At 40.7% G+C, this 21,339-nt stretch overlaps 1 protein-coding gene across 1 annotated transcript in view; it reads left to right on the top strand.

The window, feature by feature from the left end:
• The window catches only part of UTRN (utrophin), a 365,154-nt gene that overhangs the window by 118,725 nt on the left and 225,090 nt on the right, over positions 1–21,339 (top strand). The window contains exons 30-40 of the mRNA XM_044451088.1: positions 69–230; positions 522–650; positions 3,069–3,242; positions 6,000–6,155; positions 6,626–6,796; positions 9,453–9,632; positions 13,741–13,869; positions 14,038–14,208; positions 15,290–15,436; positions 15,945–16,082; positions 17,044–17,196. Of these exons, the coding sequence (XP_044307023.1) occupies positions 69–230; positions 522–650; positions 3,069–3,242; positions 6,000–6,155; positions 6,626–6,796; positions 9,453–9,632; positions 13,741–13,869; positions 14,038–14,208; positions 15,290–15,436; positions 15,945–16,082; positions 17,044–17,196 (1,710 nt within the window). The remainder of the gene's footprint in view (positions 1–68; positions 231–521; positions 651–3,068; positions 3,243–5,999; positions 6,156–6,625; positions 6,797–9,452; positions 9,633–13,740; positions 13,870–14,037; positions 14,209–15,289; positions 15,437–15,944; positions 16,083–17,043; positions 17,197–21,339) is intronic.

The following is a 21,339-nucleotide window of genomic DNA, read 5'->3' as shown; positions in this document are numbered from 1 at the left end:
ATGTATATTCAGATTTATGTGCAACCCCAAAAGTATTTGCAACTTTATTCTTTTGTTCCTCCATTTAGGCAGTGAGCAGGCAGATTTCCTTGGAACAGCAGCTTCAGACAATGAGGGACACAGAACGCATGTTACAAGTTCTACAAGAAAACTTGAAGGATTTGGACAGGCAGCTAACTTCCTATTTGACTGATAGAATAGATGCCTTCCAAATGCCACAGGAGGCCCAGGTATTTTCAGTAGACTCAGGAGATTTTTGTTTTTTGTCACACAGGATTTTGTGCTGTAAGATGATGATAGATTGCCTGTTGAAGAGAATCTGTACTGTATAATTTAACTGTGTGTATGTTATGTGGGAGGATGCTTTGGAGCACCTGCTATAATGGTTCTAAAGAAGCAGCCTATCATCAAAGCCAGCATGACTGTAGCATTCATAATAGATTTCTGTAGTGTGATTTATTGCTAGGAAGGCTGATATCTGCCATGTATTATTTTTCACCTCTCTTGTAATGACTTGGCAGAAAATCCAAGCTGAGATTGCTGCTCATGAATCCACCTTGGAAGAACTAAAAAAGAATGCAAGGTTGGTGATGCCAGCTTCCCCAGAATGCAGATCTCCTCGCGGTGGGACTCATCTGGATACTTTGCAGGTAAATATCCTATATAGTTGCTATTTGCTTTTTCTTATTTACTGGGAAGTTGAGGACAGCACATAATTTTAAAAAATGAACTGAAGGTGCATTTATGGTATGAAAAACCTTGCTACTGCTACTTAAATTGTTTGAACAGAATTCTCAATTGCTCTTGTTTGAATTTGGATCAATAGCAAAGAGAAAATGGGAGCTCTTAGAACAGTTGCTTAGAAATAAATCATGCTCTGAAGTATGTCAAAATTCCCTTGAGGCATTTCTTTTGCTGTAATTTTTTGGTGTGAGTGTTTGAATTATTATTGCTGGAGTTCATAGGGGTATGTGGTAGTAAAACAATTTTTCTTCGTGGTGGTTAATAATTATAATATAGCACAACTATGTGCATGGTGCTGTACAGAGTAGAAGAGGACAACTTTCTGCCCTAAGGAGCTAACTGTTCAAAATGTAGCGTGGTAAACAGGAGGGGAAGAGAAGGGGTTGTGAGGTGGATAGGGAAAGAACATGCAACTTTTTCAGTTACGCAGGCTTTTATACAGAGTTGCGAGAGGGCATGAGAACTAGTGGTTGAGAAAAAGGCCCTTGGAAAGGGCAAGGACAGGATATTTTGGAGGGCATTCATTGATAGGGTTGCCAATAAGTTAGCATTGACTTGATGGCCTGTAATAACAAATATTGGGATGATGATGATATTACATTTTCCTACTGCCTGTAGCTGAAGCTCTCTTGACAGTGCACAACAGTTTAAGTCACCCATCCAGATTTCAATCAGGCTCAGCCCTACTTGGCTTCTAAGATTAGGATCAGGTACTTCAGGCTATATGGAAGCAGTACAGGAAAGGACAAGGTCTTCTGAGAGAGTAGGACACTCTTGGGCATCTAAGGATTGTGGAGCTGAAGGAGCAAAGGCACATGGATTTCTAACCCACTGCAAGTGTTAATTAGTTTATCGATATGAGGATTTTTGTGTCACCATGACAATTTTACATAGATTTAATCTTTAATGTAGTTGTTGTACTCTTATCTTTTGGATTACATTTTCTGTTACTGCTTAAAATCTCTCCTGTCCCCCACCATGTGTTCTATATACTGTGGTACCTTAGTTCACGAACTTAATTCGTTCCACAGTTCTGGTTGCGGACCAAGTCAAATTTCCCCATAAGGTTCAATGTAAATAAGGTTACTCTGCTCTGAACCATATGTAATTTTTTAACCACAAAAATGTGAAACAAAGTACAGTACTGTACAGTATGAAGAGAGAGAACACTAACCTTGCTTGAGGTGAATTCTGGCGTGGAGGACAAGAAGGTGGGTGGGGAGGAGGTTATTGTTTGGAGGGAGAGTCTGCGACCGCGATCTCGACTAGAGGAAGCCGTGAACATGTGTCAGAGTGGGGAAGATGGCCGCTTTCATGTTCGTGCAAACATGATTGTGGCCATCTTACCCACTTGAATATGCTCTGACATGTGATGACTGTGATTGTGTTCATTACCCAACGCAGAGTTCACAAATGGAAGCAAAATTTTGCCGAACTTTCTGTTCACGGACCGAATTGTTCGCGAACAGAAGCATTCTTGAACTGAGATATTACTGTCCCAGCTAAGCTGGGATAACATGTCATGCATTTGATGAAGTGGATTTTAGTTGATTCTACATGCATTTAAAGTGCCATAAGCTCTTTACTGTTTTTCTGTAAAATACTGACTCCAGGAAAGTGATACACAGTTTTCCAGAGTTGGTGCAGGACCTCTATGAAAATGCAAAAACCATGAATATTTCTAGGCCTCCCCCCAGCCCAAATTCATCAGTGCCTCCTCTTTACAGCAAGGAATGCTGGACAGGGGTCTCTTTCTGTATGGGTGGGGTAGGAGGACATGCTTTGGAGTCCTCCCTCTTTCCTTTTGCTTCCTCTCTTTATGGTAATGGCAGTTTTCCTGCTGTAATTTTTTAAACTTAATAGGCTTTATGGCAGTTCCGTACATACAGGTTGTTTGTAACTTGGACGCTCATACTTGGGGACTGCCTGTAAATGATTAGCTGTAATAAATTCACTAGAGGAACTGGAAGGAATGAGAACTGAACAGAGGTCTTTAGATAAGGAAGTAGTTGGAGATGTTGGCTAAGTTAAAGGATGGTTAATTGAATGGAGAGATGGACATATTTGAGTACAGTAGGGGAAGATCCTCTGTGTGTGTGAGCAGAGAGGGAGGGAGGTTAACATTTTGATGGAAAGGAGGAATAATGGTGGGTGAAATGAGAAGCAGGGCATGGGATCAAAGGTGTACATAGATAGGATAGACAAATATGACAAATCATCATCTCAGCAAGAGGAATAGGGAGAAAGGAAAGGTTGGAGGCAATGTAGGAGGATTTTTAAATTCTATGTATCTTTCCCCATTTTTTGTCTTCTTATAAAAACAGAGGAAACTCCGGGAAGTATCCACAAAATATCAGCTCTTCCAGAAGCCAGCAAATTTTGAGCAGCGTATGTTGGACTGTAAACGGGTTCTGGATAGTGTAAAGGCTGAACTTCATGTCTTAGATGCTAAGGATATTGACCCAGATGTTATTCAGTCTCACTTCGATAAGTGCATGGTAATATAAAGTTACAGCTGGGCTTTCCTACTTTTCTTTGATGTGTGCCTTTGTATGAATGAGTATCCCTAGATACTCCCCTTTGTTTATGAAGCTTTAGGACAATTTCCTATATATCAGTTGAAATTAATGCTTCTGGAGTCTGAAGAACTATAGGCACAGAACAAATAGAAAGCCTGAATAAAAGCAACTGCTTTATAAAAAGTGTTTTTCTTATTGGACCTAGATACACTCATCAAAACAATGTGAACTTTACTCACATTGTCAAGCCTATTGAATATTTGAAGGGCGAGTTTACTTAACTCCTCACTTTAATAGTTCCTGTTTAATAGTTAAATAGTTACTGCAGAAAAGTTTCATAGTGAGTCTTGCAATGTCATTTTTGGGATCTATTTTTACTATAATTTGATACTTTTGTTGTCATATTAGTGAAATGGGGAGCATTGACGTAGTTCTTAAAACTCTGGATAAAACAAGTATTTGCAGTTGTGAACTACTGGTTGTAATTTTATTTTGTCTTCAGACTCCATAACTAATCCATAGTTTGGCTATTGAGAACATGCTGTGGATTCAGGCATTCTGTCCTCTCCCCTCTCTTCTGCCTTTGAGCATAGGAAATCTCATCTATCCCTTCTTGGTTTGTTATGCTAACCATAGCTTGCCATGATGTTAAGTAATTTTTCTTTGTTCTAAATTGGGTAACTGTATCTCATGCTAACCATAGTCTGCCTCCAAATTGGAAGCCATAGTTTGAAATGGGTTTCTAGCAGAGTCAGTTCTCATATTTTGTCCAATTTGGATGTCAGAGCAAACTGTGATTGCTGTGAACCACTGTAATGGAGAATGAGCTTGTAAGCATTTTAGATAGCTAAGAAGTAAAAACTTTAACATTGTTTCTTGGCCTATAAATTTAAGCATTCCAAAGTAATCTAACATGATTTATAATTCCAACAGTTCTAACATTTATTGAAAGTAAAAATGTTGAGTGGCTTTGCACACCAGGAAGCATCCAAATATAAAAAAAAAAACTGTGGTTGCTTGTCTTGTCATCCAGTCATGGTGATCAACCATAGTGACTTACCGTTGCTATCAACAGACAGAATGGCCTGTTCGAGGGTTTTTCCCCACCTACCAGCTGATTGCCTCTTCCTGTTCATGTGTGAGGGAGAACCTCTCAGGTACCAGCAGGAGCAGGGAGAATCAGCTGGAAGATGCTATCTTAGGAAGAAGGGAGAAAGTGCTGCCCCTCTTGCCACTCCTGCTTGGGTGAAAGGTGTTTTGATGCATACCAGACTCCCCAGTCTGGTGCCCACCAGAACACTTTTTCACAAGCAGAAGTGATAAGGAGGTGGGCCCAGTTCCCTTTCTACCCTCCTGCTTGGGAAAAAGGCAGTCTAGCGCAGGGGTCGGCAACCTTAAACACTCAAAGAGCCATTTGGACCTGTTTCCCACAGAAAAGAAAACACTGGGAGCCACAAACCCCTTTTGACATCTAAAATGAAGATAACACTGCATATATCGTTTTTTACCTTTATGCTATGTATAAAAAAACTATAGAGTGTTGCATCGCCATCCAAATATTTTTCAGCAAATTGGCAAACAACAAAAAGTTGAACGTTGCAAGACAACATTCTGAAAATGTCTTGCAACATTCGACTTTTTGTTGTTTGCCAATTTCTCACCACATATTAAGCATACTGGTACACCAGTCTCGTCAGCAGTGAACTCAAATGAATCTGGCCACATATCATTAAATGTTCTGTTTTCTTCTGAAACTTTTATTTTCTTGGATTTATCCATGGTTGGCCTACCGGGGGTTGAAAAGCTCAATAAGTTGCATGTTGGCGGGTGTTGCACATTGGCGGTTGTGATGCATATTTTGAGCGACAGGGAGCCGCAGCAGAGGGATGAAAGAGCCACATGTGGCTCTGGAGCTGTGGTTTGCCGACCCCTGGTCTAGCGTGTGTCAGACTGTCTAAGCCATCACTTGCCAGAACTGCCTTTCTTCTGGGAAGGGGTGGTGGGGGAGAAGTATGCCCCTCTTTCTTGTTCCTGTATCAGAGAAGGCCAGTCTTGCAAAAACAAAGAATGAGAACCTGGGCTAGGCGGGGTCGTACTGTTCTTGGCACATCCCAGCCTAGTCAGGCTGCCCTTTCCATGCTCCTGCTTGATAGAAAGCTTTCAGACAGGAGTAGGGGAATCAGCTGAGAAGTGCTGCCCCCCAAGTGGGGCAACACAAGCCAACAGACTGCCCAACTCAGTTGATGGGCACCACTTCTTTCAGCAGTGCTGCCCAGCTGATTGCCCTCCTCTATTCCTGAGTGTTGATCAGGCAGACCTCTCCCTCTCCAGAGGTCTCTGCTGGAGCTGGAGATGAGGATGCCTGATCAACTGTCCTGCCCTCCCTACTGCACTTTTCTGTGTGCAATTGGTTTGCACTGCAGAGACTGCTTGAAAACTGGCGTGAACTGAATTTGGCTCTCAACTGTGGCTGTGAAAGAAAGGAGCCTCCCTCCTTACCATAGTGTCCTGGGGCAGCACTTGGGAGGAATGAGAGTGAAGGAGATGGGATAAAGCAGGAAAACAATCACAGTGTCAGTTGGATTCATTGCGGCTTCTTGGCATTTAATGGCAACCCATCAAGATAATTTGCTTACAATGATTGTGACATGGGAACCTACCCATTATTTTTATGCATAGTCACCAAAGTAAAGGTTATTCTATAGTAATATATGGTATATGTTGCTCTGGCTCTAGAAACTGTATAAGACCCTTAGTGAAGTTAAGCTTGAAGTGGAGACTGTAATTAAAACAGGAAGGCAAATTGTACAGAAACAACAAACTGACAATCCTAAGACCATGGATGAACAACTGACAGCATTGAAATTTCTTTATAATGACCTAGGAGCACAGGTAAGAGTTGCAAAGGTTCTCTAAATGCAGTTTTGTTTTGCTTTGCAAAGCACATTATAAGTGATTGCTAATATCCCATGAATTTCAAGTGCTGCATCTGAGATTATGTGAGCTATGCTAGTTTCTGATTTGTTTCTGAGCATGTTACAGTACTGGTGATTAGTATAAATCTCTAAATTAAGTAAGGCCTTAGTATTGGAAGAACCATCTTTTCCCACATGAGTTTGCCTGTCCTTTATGCCCACACCGGAGCCCTTGTTCCGTAGCCTTTTCCTTACAGAGGTAAAGCTGACTGATTGGGCCAGGTTCCTCCAGTGGGCAAGTGTCCACAACAATAGGATTTGAAAGAACATCAGTAAGTTTGTTGATAATGTCACAAGGATGTTGCGAACTGTGTTCACTACTTCTTACCCTTATTCTAGAAATTGCATCCTTTGTCTCTGGTTTTATATGGTGTCTTCCTTATTCAGGTAACTGAAGGGAAGCAGGATCTGGAACAGGCATTGCAGCTGTCATGTAAACTCAAGGAAGTATCTCTTTGCTTGTCAAAATGGCTAGAGGCTACTGAGGCTGAGTTAGTGCACAAGTCTACCACAGAGAGTTTGCTTACTGATCTGGACACTGAAATTGCATGGGCTAAGGTAAGCGAAGCTATAACTGGTCCTTCTTCTTTGGTGTGCCATCAGGACTTTTTAAAACATCCTTTCTATTACATCTTTGGATAACTGAGGACTAAAAATACAAATTCTAAATCGTAGCCTACTCCAAGTCCTTATCCCTATATTAAATACATACTATTTGAATGGATAAGTTTGTAATGCATAAAAAGTTTCTAAACCAAGTAGAATTACCAACAGCCTTTTCTTGTTTGGATTCACTTATTGGTCAACTGTTACCTCCATTTTTGCTGCTATGTTCAGAAGAAATCTGTCTTCAGGACTCTCAAAACCTATAATGTTAACATGGAATTTCCAGAATCCCTGCAAGGAATTTAGCTGTCATTTCTTTTCTGTTTGCCTTATTACTATTAAATATATTCAGGGGTTGCTATATATCTAACATGCAGTTCATTAACACACATAATTGTTATTCTTCTGTTGTTTGTCACTGTTTTACATTAGACTGAACAAAGAAGTTGATGCAAGTTTTAAAGCTGGATTTTTTTTTAGTAGTCTTAATAGTTTTGTAGTTGTGCAGACGGCAGTCAATTGTGTAAAAGAATCTTTGTTTTGGGGATCATAACTAGGAGCTTAAAATTGAAAATTTTTGGCATTTGTTCTCTGGTGTCAGGTTCCAAAATCATTACATAAATATGGCATATTGTTGTTCTCGCTGCTGTTGTTTATCCTGTGTTCTGACAGAATACAATAGAGGTAGTAACACCACAGGGAGCTGTTCAGGTATTTCTTTGGCTGAAGATGGAAGTAAATTGTTTTGAATGTTGAAAGATCACCTATTATATCTATACTCACTTTTACAGTATTGGTAGCAGAGGAGTAAATAAAAATTCCACTTTACACTGCATCTAATTCATTAGGTGCAAACTGAGCAGGTAAACTTTGCATGTTATTTCACAAGGAATCTCATCAATAATTGCAGAAAGGGCTAACTGGCATCTATTTTTAAATGTAACAATATAAAGAATTCAAACTTATTTAAAGTCAGCCAGATAGCTAACCATGCAAAATTCATGCCATGTTGTAAATAACCATGTATTTAACCATAAATAAGTAGTCTTAAGCATATCATGTCTCCACCCATCCTTTATACTGCCCTAGTACTTTAAAACACCTTTTTAATTTAATTGCTTTTTTGTAGACATTTAAAAACTTTTTCTTTAACAGTTTGTATCTCACCAACCAAAAATAAAAGCAGATTAGATGAAGTGTTCAGCAGTGTGTTGCATTTTTCCATTAATGTAATACAGTTGTTAGCTTTTTGAATTTAATTGCTTGTTTTAATTATTGATTGCTGTTTTAGAGAATGTCATGGTTAGTCAATTATTTGCCTAATTGAGTGCAAAAAGTCATTAGCCTACAAGGAAGAGCATTGTGTACTGGGAATTGATGTTAAAAATAACATAATTTCTTTATACTAAAGAAGCAGTATGAATTGTTAGCTATATAATCTGAAAGTGCAAAGGGCAGATAATAAAGTCAAAGGTGAGTCTGCACAGCATTATTTAAATGTTTAAATGGTTCTCTGGGCAGGTTACAAAATATAATAGCAATAACAGCAATAACATTAAAACAATAATAAAATAACAACAATCATGATAACAATAATAAACACACGAAGAAGCTCCCATAATAAACTACTCCATAGCCTCTGTTTATAGCATCGCATCCTGTGAATAAGCTACACAGTGTGTTTTGTCTGGAACAACTTGTGGTGCACTCAATAGGTGATTTGGCTTACTGTGTAAGATTTTGCACCTTGATCCTTCCCCTATTTGCTTTCCACAAGCATCCTGGGGACTTGTATGGCAGAAGCCATCTTCCCCGCTCCTGACTCAGATTGCAACCTCTTTTGGGGTAAAGCCCCCACTTTTTTCCAGAGATTGCTGTTTGTCATCTCTGATGTGGTACCCCATGCAGCACAATGAAGTTGCTGTCACTGACTCACAATACCCTAGAATCATGCACAAATGTTCTGTTATCTTTTACTATATTTTTGTCAGTAGTTTGTTAGTTGTGCAAGTGTGTAACTTTGATTACTCTCAATAAAAAGCATTGCCCTGGACACCATCCATGGACATTGACAAAGCTAGGCTTAAAATATGTTGTTTTGCTTTCATGTCCCAGCTGTCACATGGCAAGCTGTGAAGTACAAAGCAAAGCTGTGAGATCTTTGTGAAAGAAGGTGGCAACAAATGAAAACAAGTTTGATTAAGAAGAAAGGGTGAAACAGATCACATTGACCATTAAAACACTGGATCTAGATATTGAACAAATATGTTAGTTCAAAAAGTGTATCTTTTGACAGCCAGTGGCCCCAATAACTTTGCAAGGTTCCAATTTTTGAGTAGAAAAGGACAGTACTGAGACTTTACAAAATACACATTGACTGAAATATGTGGCTGCCAAGGGAAGTGCTCTTACAGATTAGACTATTCACTGTTGGTGATTTATTTTGACATATATGCACAGTGCTGGTAATTGCCTTATGTCACACAAAAAGGCAAGCTGGCAATTTAGAAACAAAGTCATAATCAGGGGAGGTTTTTGATGGCATCTCTGATTTTGCAGTCCTGAGGAAACTGATGCTGTCCTGTTAATAGATTTTGTTGCCTTTTAGAGTGTGCTGAGAGAACTGGAAAGGAAGAAAGTTGATCTTAACAACATAACAGAAAGTAGTGCAGTACTCCAGACGTTGATTGAAGGCAGTGAGACTTCTTTGGAGGAAAAGCTTTGTGTCCTTAATGCTGGATGGAGTAGAGTTCGAACTTGGACAGAAGACTGGTGCAACACACTTTTGGTAAGCTGTATACATGAATGGCACATTATGACATTTTCTACCATTAAGTCAAGTTACCTGTCTGCTGTTAAAGTTTCCCATGTTAAATAGGACAAAATGGTTTTCCTGTGGGAAGTTTTGGAAAATGAGGGAAAAGGCTTATGTCAGTTTATCTCAGCATGTTCAGTAGAGATAGAATTCACATTGCTTAATAATGAAGGGTGCCATGCTATCATGGTGACTGTAGGCCTCCTGGCCTCTTCGGTCTCCTCTTCATTCCCTGAAACATTCCCTTTTAGATCCTCTCTGAGGTTGCTTTCCCAACTTCAGAGAGCAGCCAGCATTGTTCTTTCCATGCTAGGAGGAGGGGTAGGGGTGTGTGCGTGTGTGTGAGAGAGGGAGGGAGGGAGGGAGAGAGGAGCTCTGATGCTCATTTCCAAGGGCAGAATGCTGTTGCTGACCTTGGATCTGGGAATCTAAAATATTTTACTGCCCCTCAGACACTGTCTGTGGGTCACAGGATTGCTACTTCTGACTATAAGTCTATAAAAATATCAAATGATGACACTTGATTTTTTAAACCCTTTGTGAAGCTGAAAAGCCACAGATTCAGATAATTATCATGGTGATTTAGCTTAGCATTTGATGGTCAGTTGTTAGCCTAATTGCTGTCATCTTTCTCTCTCTCTTTTTGTCTTCTTCATTGTTTGTATTGCTTGATTTTGCTGATTGTATGAGTATAGGGTGATATTTACTTAGCAGTGTTCCTAACTACATCATGCTCTTCTTTTGAAGCATCACAGTGTCCCCTCAATATTTTGTTATTCGTCATTTTCAGTTAGTTCACTTCATGGGTAAGACAAAAGAAATATTCAATATTTCCTAATAGTGTTTAAGAGAGCTGGAACAGGCTGTGGGATTGTGCTGTTCTTACTCTTTAAAATAAATCCCCCTGTTGTATTTCCAGTGGCCTTAATTATGGTAATTTGTAACGTCTGCAGTGACTTAATGCTAACCATGTTTCCGTTATTACCCAGGGTTTGGAATAGATTTAACACATCATGGTTAAAAGGGCACTAATCAGTGTTTGTGTTAATTGTGTCAGGAAGATTAGCAGAGATTTAAGACTTAACCATTGATCATCGGGGAACAGTGCAAAAACCCATGGTCCAATTCCTAGCTCTTAGATATGATTAAAAGTTTGTGGTATTGACTTTATAGTGGTCTTACTATAAATATTCAGCATCTGATTTTTATGCCTTTGTTCTCTGAAATGGCTTTATTTACATGGCATGCAAAATGAGATAGTGTGTGAATTTATATAACATGACAAGCCATCTGGTGAATAAGCTACATAATGTGGGTTCTTCATGGAAAAACCTATGGTACACAATTAGGATCACTGTGGTTTGTCCCCCTCCTTCCCCCTCAGCCCTCCGCCTGGTATTTTCCCTTCCTGCTGTGATCCTGAGCTATTTCATGCTTGTCACGTTTTTCCCCCTTTCCCCCTCTTTTCAATTTTAGAGATTGCTTTTCATGACCTCTGAGGTGACAGCCAATGACAGCTCCTCCAAAGTGCCTAAGAGGCATATTAGAAGGGTTGTCACTGGCTTACCACATTTAAAAATTTATTGTTTCAGCATGAGATGTTTGTGCAAATATTTTTAGTATTTTAAAATTCTTATTTTAGTTCATCTTGCTTGAGTGCAGAGTCACATAGTTGTGGGTGATCCAGAAATGGGCAATGCCCTGTGAGGAGTCTGCTATCAAAGGGCAGCAGGTAACAAGTCTAGACATTGGCCCAGAGGGGCTGCAGATTTGTACATTGCACTTTCTTATTGTCAAAGGCAAACTGTCACAGGAAAGCAATGTTGCAACTTTCTTTGAATGTCTTTGCTCATGAAACGAGGGTGATGGAAGATTTTTCTCTCTTTGCAGTGAGATCCTCAGAGGAGAAAAGCACTTCCCACACCATTTTCTCTAACACTTACTTTTGTTAGCTGTCAGAAGCAAGGCTTTCATTTAAAACAGAGATTTAGATAGTTCTAAATAAGGTAGTTTTGACATTGAAAAATGTATATGCAATTTGTATGTTGACTCAAATTGCAAATGTTTTTGATTGGGACTTGCAGAAGTTATTAATTCAGTCTATAAAAATTAAAGTTCTTAATTTATGGCCTCTGTGTACCACATATATGAGCTCTGTGCCTGCACAGGGCCTATTCTTGGGAAGATTTTCCTAGCTAAACTCATTTTGGCAGGAGCCCTTCCCCTCCTGCCCCATAGTATATGCACGTATATAGGTCTCCCATTTTCCCCACTTCTTTTCTGCACCTTGGTTCTCTTCCTAGTGTTTCTCTTTATTTTAAAATGCGTTCTATTCCCTTACTCTCTGTATTCATTTTAAAAACCCATTCCCCCCCCCACCTTTATCCAAAAAACCCAACCCAAACCAAACTGACCCCCCCTTCCCCCGGCCTGGCCCCGCAATCATCCTCTTTTGAATTTTCTCTCAACTTTCCCTTTGTCTCCCTCCAGTGGTGCACAAGACAAATGTGTGTGGTGTGGCACATACCTGCCCTTAACTGATGAATATTTGTTATGCCTGTTTTTTGGGGAGAAGACCACTGCCAGGCCTTCTTATGGCACTCTTGGAAATACTGAATGGGCTGGCTTAAGTTGGAGATGCGGAGTCACACCCTTGTGGCCATTGATTTAGTCACAGTGGTGCTGTCAGAGTGCCCTTCAGCCTCACTGTTCTCCCACCGTGTCTTTTATACTCCCTGCACAGGGAGTAGCAGTTCTCAATGCTGCCGCTAAGCCCAGCCACGAGGCCTTCGCATGGCACCTTTGCGCCATCACACAAAACCAGACTTTGAGGTAAACTTGTTAGTCGTCCATATGTGTGATGCTCAGAGACCATGAAGAAGAATGTAAGGTTGCTTACCTGTAACTGATGTTCTTCAAGTGGTTATCTGTGCATTCACACAACCCACCCCTGTGTTGGTGTCAATAGCCTCAGTTCCTGTACCTTTCCTTTGGACTCACAACTGGATGGTGCAGGTTGGACCATTGCCAGCTTTTCCTCCCTGGTTCTGAGGCCAAAACTTTGGTCTTATGGGAACTGGGGAAAATAGCAGGAGCCCCCCCCCACACACACACACACGGGGAGGGAGTGGTAGGGCCCCTGCCAGATTGAGTTTAGCTAGGAAATCTTCCTGGCAACAGGCCCTGCATGTGTTCAGAGACCATATGTGTGAATGCACAGATGACCACTAGAAGAATTTCTGGTAAGCAACCTTACTTTCTTGGCAAAAAGTTCTACATTTACTGCTTTCTTCAGTAACCCCTGCTCTTAATCCGGAGAACTTTTAGGAATTATCTTTCCCCATTATTATAAACACTATTATTTATTCAGTGATATAATTATTCACAATATTCATCCTATCTACCAATCTTACCAGAATTTAATGAGCAATATCCTTTGACTTTATTTAGTGTTGTTCTTGAGACAGATTTTCCCCCTACTTTACTAACATACAGATTGTGTTCTTATAACATGACAGCTCAGACAAGACTGAGTGTGGGTTGTTCTTGGGCTGCTCCGTTGTGTGAACCCAGCTGCACTAGCAAACTTTGGCTTTTTCATTGTGAGCAATGGTTAATAATACCTAATCCAACAGCAAATCATTTTAAAACACAATGTTCCATGGTTCATCCGTGAGTGGATTGTCATCCTGTGTGAACTCAGCCCATTGGATGTTGACCCCCATTTTGATGTATCAATGAGATAGAACAGCGTGCATATCATTTTGCAGGGAGACATGATCTTGGAAAAATTTGAGTTGGGAATTGAGCTGGCTTTCCTATATTGGAGATGTGGAAGCAGGAGAGGCAGAATAGTAAAAAGGGAGATGAAGCAGGCATGGTCTTAATGCTTTTTGCATTTCAGGCAGACTTGTGCATATGAAATTATTATGAACTACTCAGATGCCTTGGCTGAATATCCAGATAAATGTGATGATTGACTTTGGCTAAGTGTTTCCTGTTAAATTAGTGACAGTGATTGCATTTCATTGATCTTTGTCTAGGTATATTTTATTGATTTATCTTTGTCTTTGCTTTTCAGAATCACCAAAGTCAACTGGAGATTTTTGATGAGAATGTTGCCCACATAAGCACTTGGCTGTACCAAGCTGAAGCCCTTTTGGATGAGATTGAGAAAAAGCCAGCCAGCAAGAAAGAGGAGACAGTGAAGGTGGCTTACCTAATCTCTTATGGTTTATCCAGTAATAGTGTGTTTCAGATCCAAATGAAACTCTGCCAAATTTGGGGGCTGATTTTTTTTCTTGCTGCACTTCCTTCCAGTTTTGATTCTGCTATGTCCTAAACTCTAATTTTGTGCTGCTTCTTTCCCTCTTCTCAGCGCCTAATATCAGAACTGGATGATGTTAGTCTCAGAGTAGATAATGTGCGTGACCAAGCTATTATCTTGATGAATGGCCGTGGAGTGTCATGCCGTGAGCTTGTAGAACCTAAGCTGGCTGAATTGAACAGAAACTTTGAAAAGGTGTCACAGCACATCAGAAGTGCTAAGGTGAGGATGGATGATCAGCACAACAAGGCTTCTTGATCCCAAAACACAGATTTTGTTCCATTTTAAAATGTGCACGGAAGTTTCTTGTTTTGTTCTTCACATTTGAGTGAAATGAATGCTACTTAGTTATCATTAGCATTGGGTTCAGACTCTTAGCTTTCATGAGAAACATGATGTAGGGAGCCTGCTTTCTGATGTTTTACTGATCAGTTAGTTATTACACATTTCAATGGATATTTTATTGGAGAAGGACTTTGATGAAAAAGAACTAACAAAGGATTGTGCATTGTTGTACTTTTGGGATTAGGCAAATGAATGGTGGATGTCTTAATAGCTACTCGTCGTGGTGGCTATTTGGTTTGCTCTGGTATTGGAGGCAGTGTGCCTCTATATCCCCATTGTTGGGGACCATGAGTGGGAGAGTGCTCTTGCACCCATGCCTACTTGTGGACTGCCTATACAGGCCTTTGATCTGAGTCAACATGTCACTCCTTATGTTCTTGCATCAGCTTGCCTTTTTCATGTGGGGAAACCTATAGTGCCGCGTTGATACTTTTTCTGAAAATACACATTCAATTTACAAAATGTTAGCCTATTTGTAAAGATACATAGCAACTTTGATATTTGCCATGATTCCCCACCCCAGACTATTCCTTTTCCCCTCGCTCCTTCACCAAGGGCATATGAACAAGGGAATTGTGTTTTTCAGCTGATTGTGATTTCTTTACAATTAACCCTACTTTTGTCTGAAAGCATTTTATAAAAAGCATTTGCCTAGCATAACTCTGTTAGAATGAAAAGCAGCTTATGACTTGCAGGTGATTATCGCTATTCAAAGCTCTTAGGTGTGACTTTAATTGTTTCATCTTGCAAATGAGCCAATAAATTAGAATAATCTCTGGTCAAAGTATGCCCGCATCCAAGACTGTACGTGTATGTGTGTGTGTAAAACCGCTTCAGAGAGCTGCTGCTACAAGTATGTGACATAATTGCAGCTTTACTGATGAACTATTTAGTATAAACAAAAATGTATCTAAATATTAATAGATATGCCTTTTGTGCTTCTATTTTCCATGGGCAGATGCTTTATAATCAGGAAATGTTTGCCAAGCAAGAACCCCAGGAAACTGATGTGGCATCCACAGACCTTGATAAATTTGAGTGTAAATTACAGGACATGCTGAAGGTTGTAGAGAAGCACATGGAATCAAAAGATGATGATGAAAAGGTTGGTGAGTTTAGCATGAAACAGACTATTACGCTTATCCTTATTTAAGGAAATAGTTTTATTGATCCATAAGAAGTTGAATTTAGGATATTTTGTTAATGTATAAACATTTTTCTCTATAACTTGGATTTATGTAACAAGGACATGGGCAACATTACAGGCTTACGCAAAGTCATTGCTGTATGAACGAAATGCCTGCCTACCTATTTCACTCTCATAGTCCTCTTAATGCTTTTATTACTCAGCCCTTCATACACAAGTTTCCACCTCCTCCTCCTCTTGTGCAGGTGCTACTCTGCCATGCTGGACACCAAGCCTCTAAATTCTGTCTCCTTTCCACTTTGGTTCTAATAGTGCGTGGCAGCTGTTAATAACATTTATGTCTGAGGTGTGCACACAGTCTTTCTCGAGACTGGTACTGTTTTTCTGCACAGACAGCAGAAAAGAACAATCTGTAAGAACAATCTTGAAAAGTACATTTAGCAGTGTTGTGCTGTTCTCATTTTAGTTGGATGAAGAGAGGGCTCAAATTGAGGAGGTTCTACAAAAAGGTGAGCAGCTATTACAGCAGCTTACAGAAGACAGCAGACGAGAGAAAATTCGTTTGCAGCTTTTGCTTCTGCAGACCAGGCAAAGCAATGCTAAGGTTAGTTGAAAGTATTGTTCCTCAAGATGTGAAGCATTTTTTCCCAGCTGTCCCTGCAATGATACCAGCCAACTCATACTTGATTGTGTATATCAGAAAAAAAAGATGTCACTTTGAGACACACAGTCTCATTTAAACTCAGATTTTCCTTATCCCTGACACCTGTGTAGTCAGTGCCAGTAAATCCAAGTGTGCCCCCATCCTCATTGTGATCCTAAGTGCTTCCCCCTCTGAAACATAATTGATATACTTTCTCTAATGTGGCTACAGGGTTGTTACAACATTAAAGAAATACTTAAATCAATTGCCTAATAAATATTTTAGCCCTATTTGAAATTTGTTAAACTTTGCCCTATTTGGCCTTCCATGTAAGTGAGACCTTCTAGCTGCTCCTTTATGACAATCCATGGATAAAGGAAAATGTGCTTATGGTTGGATCTTCCATTGAAGCCATTTGGATCAGTAATGTGCCTGAATATTAAAAGAGAGATCACCCCTTTTATTCTGGCCTGTAATTGATTAGATGCTAAATGTTTAAATTCCTTCATTACTCAAATCAGAAGAGTATCATTTTAGGAGCTAGATATATTTTGAGGCCCGAGATGCAAGTCAGTTTCTTATGGCTAGCTGGTGGAAGGATAATAGAAGAAAATGCAGAACAGGAACTATGGTCACTTGAGGATTTTCTAGTCTAGAAATGCCCCTACAGTCTTTATTTTTTCTTACAAGTTTCTTATTCCTTCTGTGTGTGTTGACAATGATCTCAAACGGAATCTGTCAAGGAAACCTGTGGGCTGCCAGTTATCTGTTTCTGGCTTAAAGAAGACTTCATTAATTGTGAAGTGACTTCAGATTGAATGTATTTTATAGATTCTAGGCATCCTGTTATTATAAGATACACCACCCATGTGCCATATTCCTCTGAATTATTTCCTTATGATTCTTCATTTTTTGGTTATAGGAGCTTAGGTCATTGCAAAAGAGACACATGGTAGGACTATCACCTTTATTCTCCCAGTATAAGGCAGAGCAAGACACTGATTTGCATTGGCCCAGTGAAACAGATGGAAGCTTTTCTGGACTACAGGAAGCAGATGATGAGGGGAAGCTACAGGTATAGCTCTTTAATAATGAGACTAATTTTGTATAATTGTTTTCAATAATTATATTAAATTATACTAAGAGACCATCTATGGAGCTTCCTGGTAATGTATAAACATCTAGTAGCTGTTAGTAGATATTTTATTGCATGTATAATTTCAGTAATGTGTAAAACTATGCACTGTATAAAATTCAAATGCAAATGTGTGCAGTAAAATTCCATTGCAAGGTGACCCATCTGTTCTGGTGCAGTCTAATGATTTTGACCTTGTGAAGGAAGAGGATATATTCCTAGAATCGAGTTACAAGAATTTTGTATCACTTTTAGAAACTTGACATAACAGCTACACCTCTGGGAAATGGTCTTCCCCAGCAGTCATAGGTGGAAACCTGTCAAGCCAAGTTCTGCCCACCCCATGTGTTGTGTTTCATGTTCCTTATATAGCACATTTTGCCTAAGGTGGGTTTCTGTGGGGAGATGTTATTGTCCATGTCCAGTGCATGGGCGGTGGACTAGCGGACTGGAGCACCAGGGTCCTGGAAACCTGGGTGTGACACAAGGGTCCGTCCACAAGCACAGTCAAAAATAGTCCAAAAGTCAGAGAACCGAGAAAACAAGCCGAGGCAAACAGGTACCTTGAGGGCTGGAGTGACTGGAGCAGGGCTGGAACAAGACTGGAGAAACTGGGGCAGGATTGGGACAAGACAGGAACAAGACTAAAGCACAGCTGGAGCAAGACTAAAACATGACTGAAGCAGAGCTAGAGTAGTGGAAACAGAGTTGGAACAAGGCTGGAGGAACTGGAACAAAACTAGAACAGGGCTCAGGGACACAGGCCTCAGGGGCCACATAGCGAGAGGGAAGCCCACAAGTCAAAAGACCTTCATTGTTGAGTCAGCTTCTGGAGGGAAGAGTCATTGCTTATATAGCTCTTCCCCAAGGGTTCCTATGTGCCACTTGTAAAGGTCTTGATAGCTGCAGTAGGTTGTGGGTCCAATCCTGCAACCACCAGGGTTGTTATTCTGACGTTTGGCCAGCAGAGGAAGTCCTGAGCTGCCTTGAATCCTGACAGTTTTGATCAGATCAGGAGCTTCTTCCAGCTTTTTGCCAAAACTTGTCTGATGCCTTTTTGGGCAAAGAAAGTGCCTGTTCCAGTCAAAGGCTTTGATAGCTTGGATGGCTTTCTCTTAGCCTTGAGTTAAGTTACTTATAAAACTGAACCTGTGAGAATGCTGGTTGCCCTGAATCACCAGGAATGGGTCTCCTTTGAGGTCATCACCCCCCCCCCCAAATTTCCTGGTGGTTCTAGGAATCTCCTGGCTGATCTTACATGACCCATCATCTCTTGGGCTGAGCAGACTCTCTAGTTTCAGTCCCAGCACTGTAACGAGCAATGTTTCAAGGAGCCAGTGATGTTGATCATGAGAATAAGGCTACTATCTACCACACACAGAAAGAACACACAGTTCTTTCTCAAGGTTCTGCAGAGGAAGATGCTGTACAGCCCATGACTTGGCAGGTTTTCAAAATGAAAGGGGCAGAGACCTTGCCCCCATAATGACCTTATGATTGCCTGGTGGACCTTCTACCATGAATTGAATGCCCAATTAGGAAAATCTATGTCCTGTCTACACCTGACCTACAGGCCCTTTGAGAATATCTACATAACAACCTGGCTTGAGGTTTCATCCATCCCTCCACATCCTCAGCAGAGACACCCACCTTTTCTGTTAAAAAGAAAGATGAGGATCTGTGCCCCGGTATCGACTGTCACTTATTAAACCAGGTGACTGTTAAAAATTTGTGCCCTCTGCCACTCATCCTGGAACTCTGTGTATATACAGGGCCCCTGAATCTTCAACAAATTAGATTTAAGAGGTGCATACAACCTGGTTCAAATCCAGGAGGTAGATAAATGGAAGACTGCTTTCTCCACCCAATAATGCCTTTTGTCCTGTGCAATGCCTCTATCATCTTCCAGCACTTTGTGAATGATGTACTTCATGACAACATATGAGATCGTTTTGTTGTAGCCTGTCTCAATGAGATATTGCTATTTCTGAAACCCTGGAAGAACACGTCCAGCATGCTCATTTGGTTCTTCTGAACACCTCCTGTATGCCTAGCTGGGTAAATGTGCATTTCACCAGGATACTATGTAGTTCCTGGGGTAGGTTATTTCCCCTACTGATCTCCATATGCATCCTGGGAAGGTCCAGCAATCCTGGGCTGGGATTCCCTTAAAGACATGAAAGGCATCCAGTGGTTTCTGGGTTTCTTTGACTCCTACAGGAGATTCATCCAAGGTTTCTCCCACTTTGTTACTTCTTTCATGGCCCTGTTAAAAAGGGAATAAGATTCATTTGGACCTCTGTAACCTAAGGAGATTTTTTAAGCTAAAATCTACCTTCATCTCTGTTTCCATCCCGGTTCACCCTGATCCTGAGTTCCCCTTTGTCGTGGAAGCAGGTATGTCAGGTCAAGTCATTGCAACGGTACTGTCATAGCATCAGGGCCCACCTCACCTCCTCCACCTGTGTGCTTACTACTCACACAAACTGTACACTGCAGAATGTAACTGTGATGACTGGGACAGAGAGCCATTAGCCATCACAGTAGATTTGAAGAGTGGCTACATATCATGGAATGCACAGGGCACCTGGTTCAAATGCTCACAGATGACCCACACTTGGAGCACTTCCAAATGATGGTGATTGAAATTGTCTGCTGCTGTCACAGGCATGTTGGGCTTTGTTCTGCTGTTTTAATTTAATGTGGGGTTTGCCTTTTTAACAGCAGCTGATGACACTGCTGCCATACATGGGTGTGCAAATGAACACCCACCGCTTCCCCCAAATTCAGCAACTGAATCAGAAACTCAGGAAGAAGCTAGAAATACCCATTCAGCTATCTCTGAGTATATCTGGATCCATTGCCTCTGTGTGTATTGTCATCAAGATGGATTTAAAACTGCAGAAGTGCTTTTTCCTGTCAACCTGTATTAGTCTTCCTTCATAGAAGCATCCCTTCCCTGCAAGCATCTTTTGAAGCATAGCATTCCCCATGTGAGTCATAATTTGTAGTCCCTCTGAATCATTTTTCCTATCCTTGCACCCAACCATGCAAACCAATAGCCCAGTTACTTGCATTTCTCTATTACAATCAGCAGCCTAGCTCATCAGCATCCCATACTATCTATCCCTAAGAGTTCTTTTCAAAGGAAAAATGAACTTTTAACTGTTCTGATAGTGGCAACAGAAACTACACAAAATGGTTGTTTTTCAATAAACATCTGCTTTGGAGTTGTGACATTTTGGGACTTTCTTGGGGAAATAGATTGGTGTGGTTTTAGCAGTGACATAGCAGGAGGGGAGGGAGAGAGCAGGGAATCTTCAGTAGAAAAACTGCATGAGAAATCAAGTTGTAAGGTATGAATGTGTGGGAGAGGTGGGAGCTGATTTGGTGGCATGAGCTCTGTGAAATTTCTTTGTCTGACGCAGCAGAGGCAGGATGAAGGGATCTTTGCAGACAAGCACGGGTGGAGTGTGTGTGTGCAGGAGGGCTGCAGTGCAAATCAATATCTGGGAAATCAAGGAGAAGACTGGAGGTGTGTGGATTCTGAATGAGGTTGAAAGAGGATGAAGATGTGGTGGTAGGATGAGAAAAGTGAATGGAGCCAGTGAAGCTAAAATATGCCTTGAACATGCAGCAAATCTGTACTTAAATGGCTGTTGAAGGATCCAGAGGTTGTGGAATATAATGAGGGATCCAGAGACCATGAAATGTAGATTCTGTTGCAAAGGCACCTGGGGTACATACCAGAAATGGCTGGAGGATTGAGTGGAAGAAGGAGCAGAACAAACCCTGGTAAACCTAGTCAGCTGTTCTGCAGACAATCCACACTTAGTAAGTGGCTTCACATCACTTGCAAACCCATCCATAGAAATTGAATTTTAAAGATAATTTATATCAGAACTGTGAGTAGTCTAGCAAAGCACTAAGTGATTTTTAGACAAGCTTGTGCATTAGGCACTCTGTCAAATACTTATGAATTTCTGGTTATGGAGCTGTATAATTAATCTTTCTATGGCTCTTTGATAACTTGTAAACCTGGAACCAATTAAGCAGGAAGGCAGGGAATGTTAAAGCCTCTGA

This window comes from Varanus komodoensis, unplaced genomic scaffold (assembly GCF_004798865.1).
Source record: "Varanus komodoensis strain SLA01 unplaced genomic scaffold, ASM479886v1 scaffold1, whole genome shotgun sequence".
NCBI classification, from domain to species: Eukaryota; Metazoa; Chordata; class Lepidosauria; order Squamata; family Varanidae; genus Varanus; species Varanus komodoensis.
This window is presented reverse-complemented; position numbering and strand designations above follow the sequence as displayed.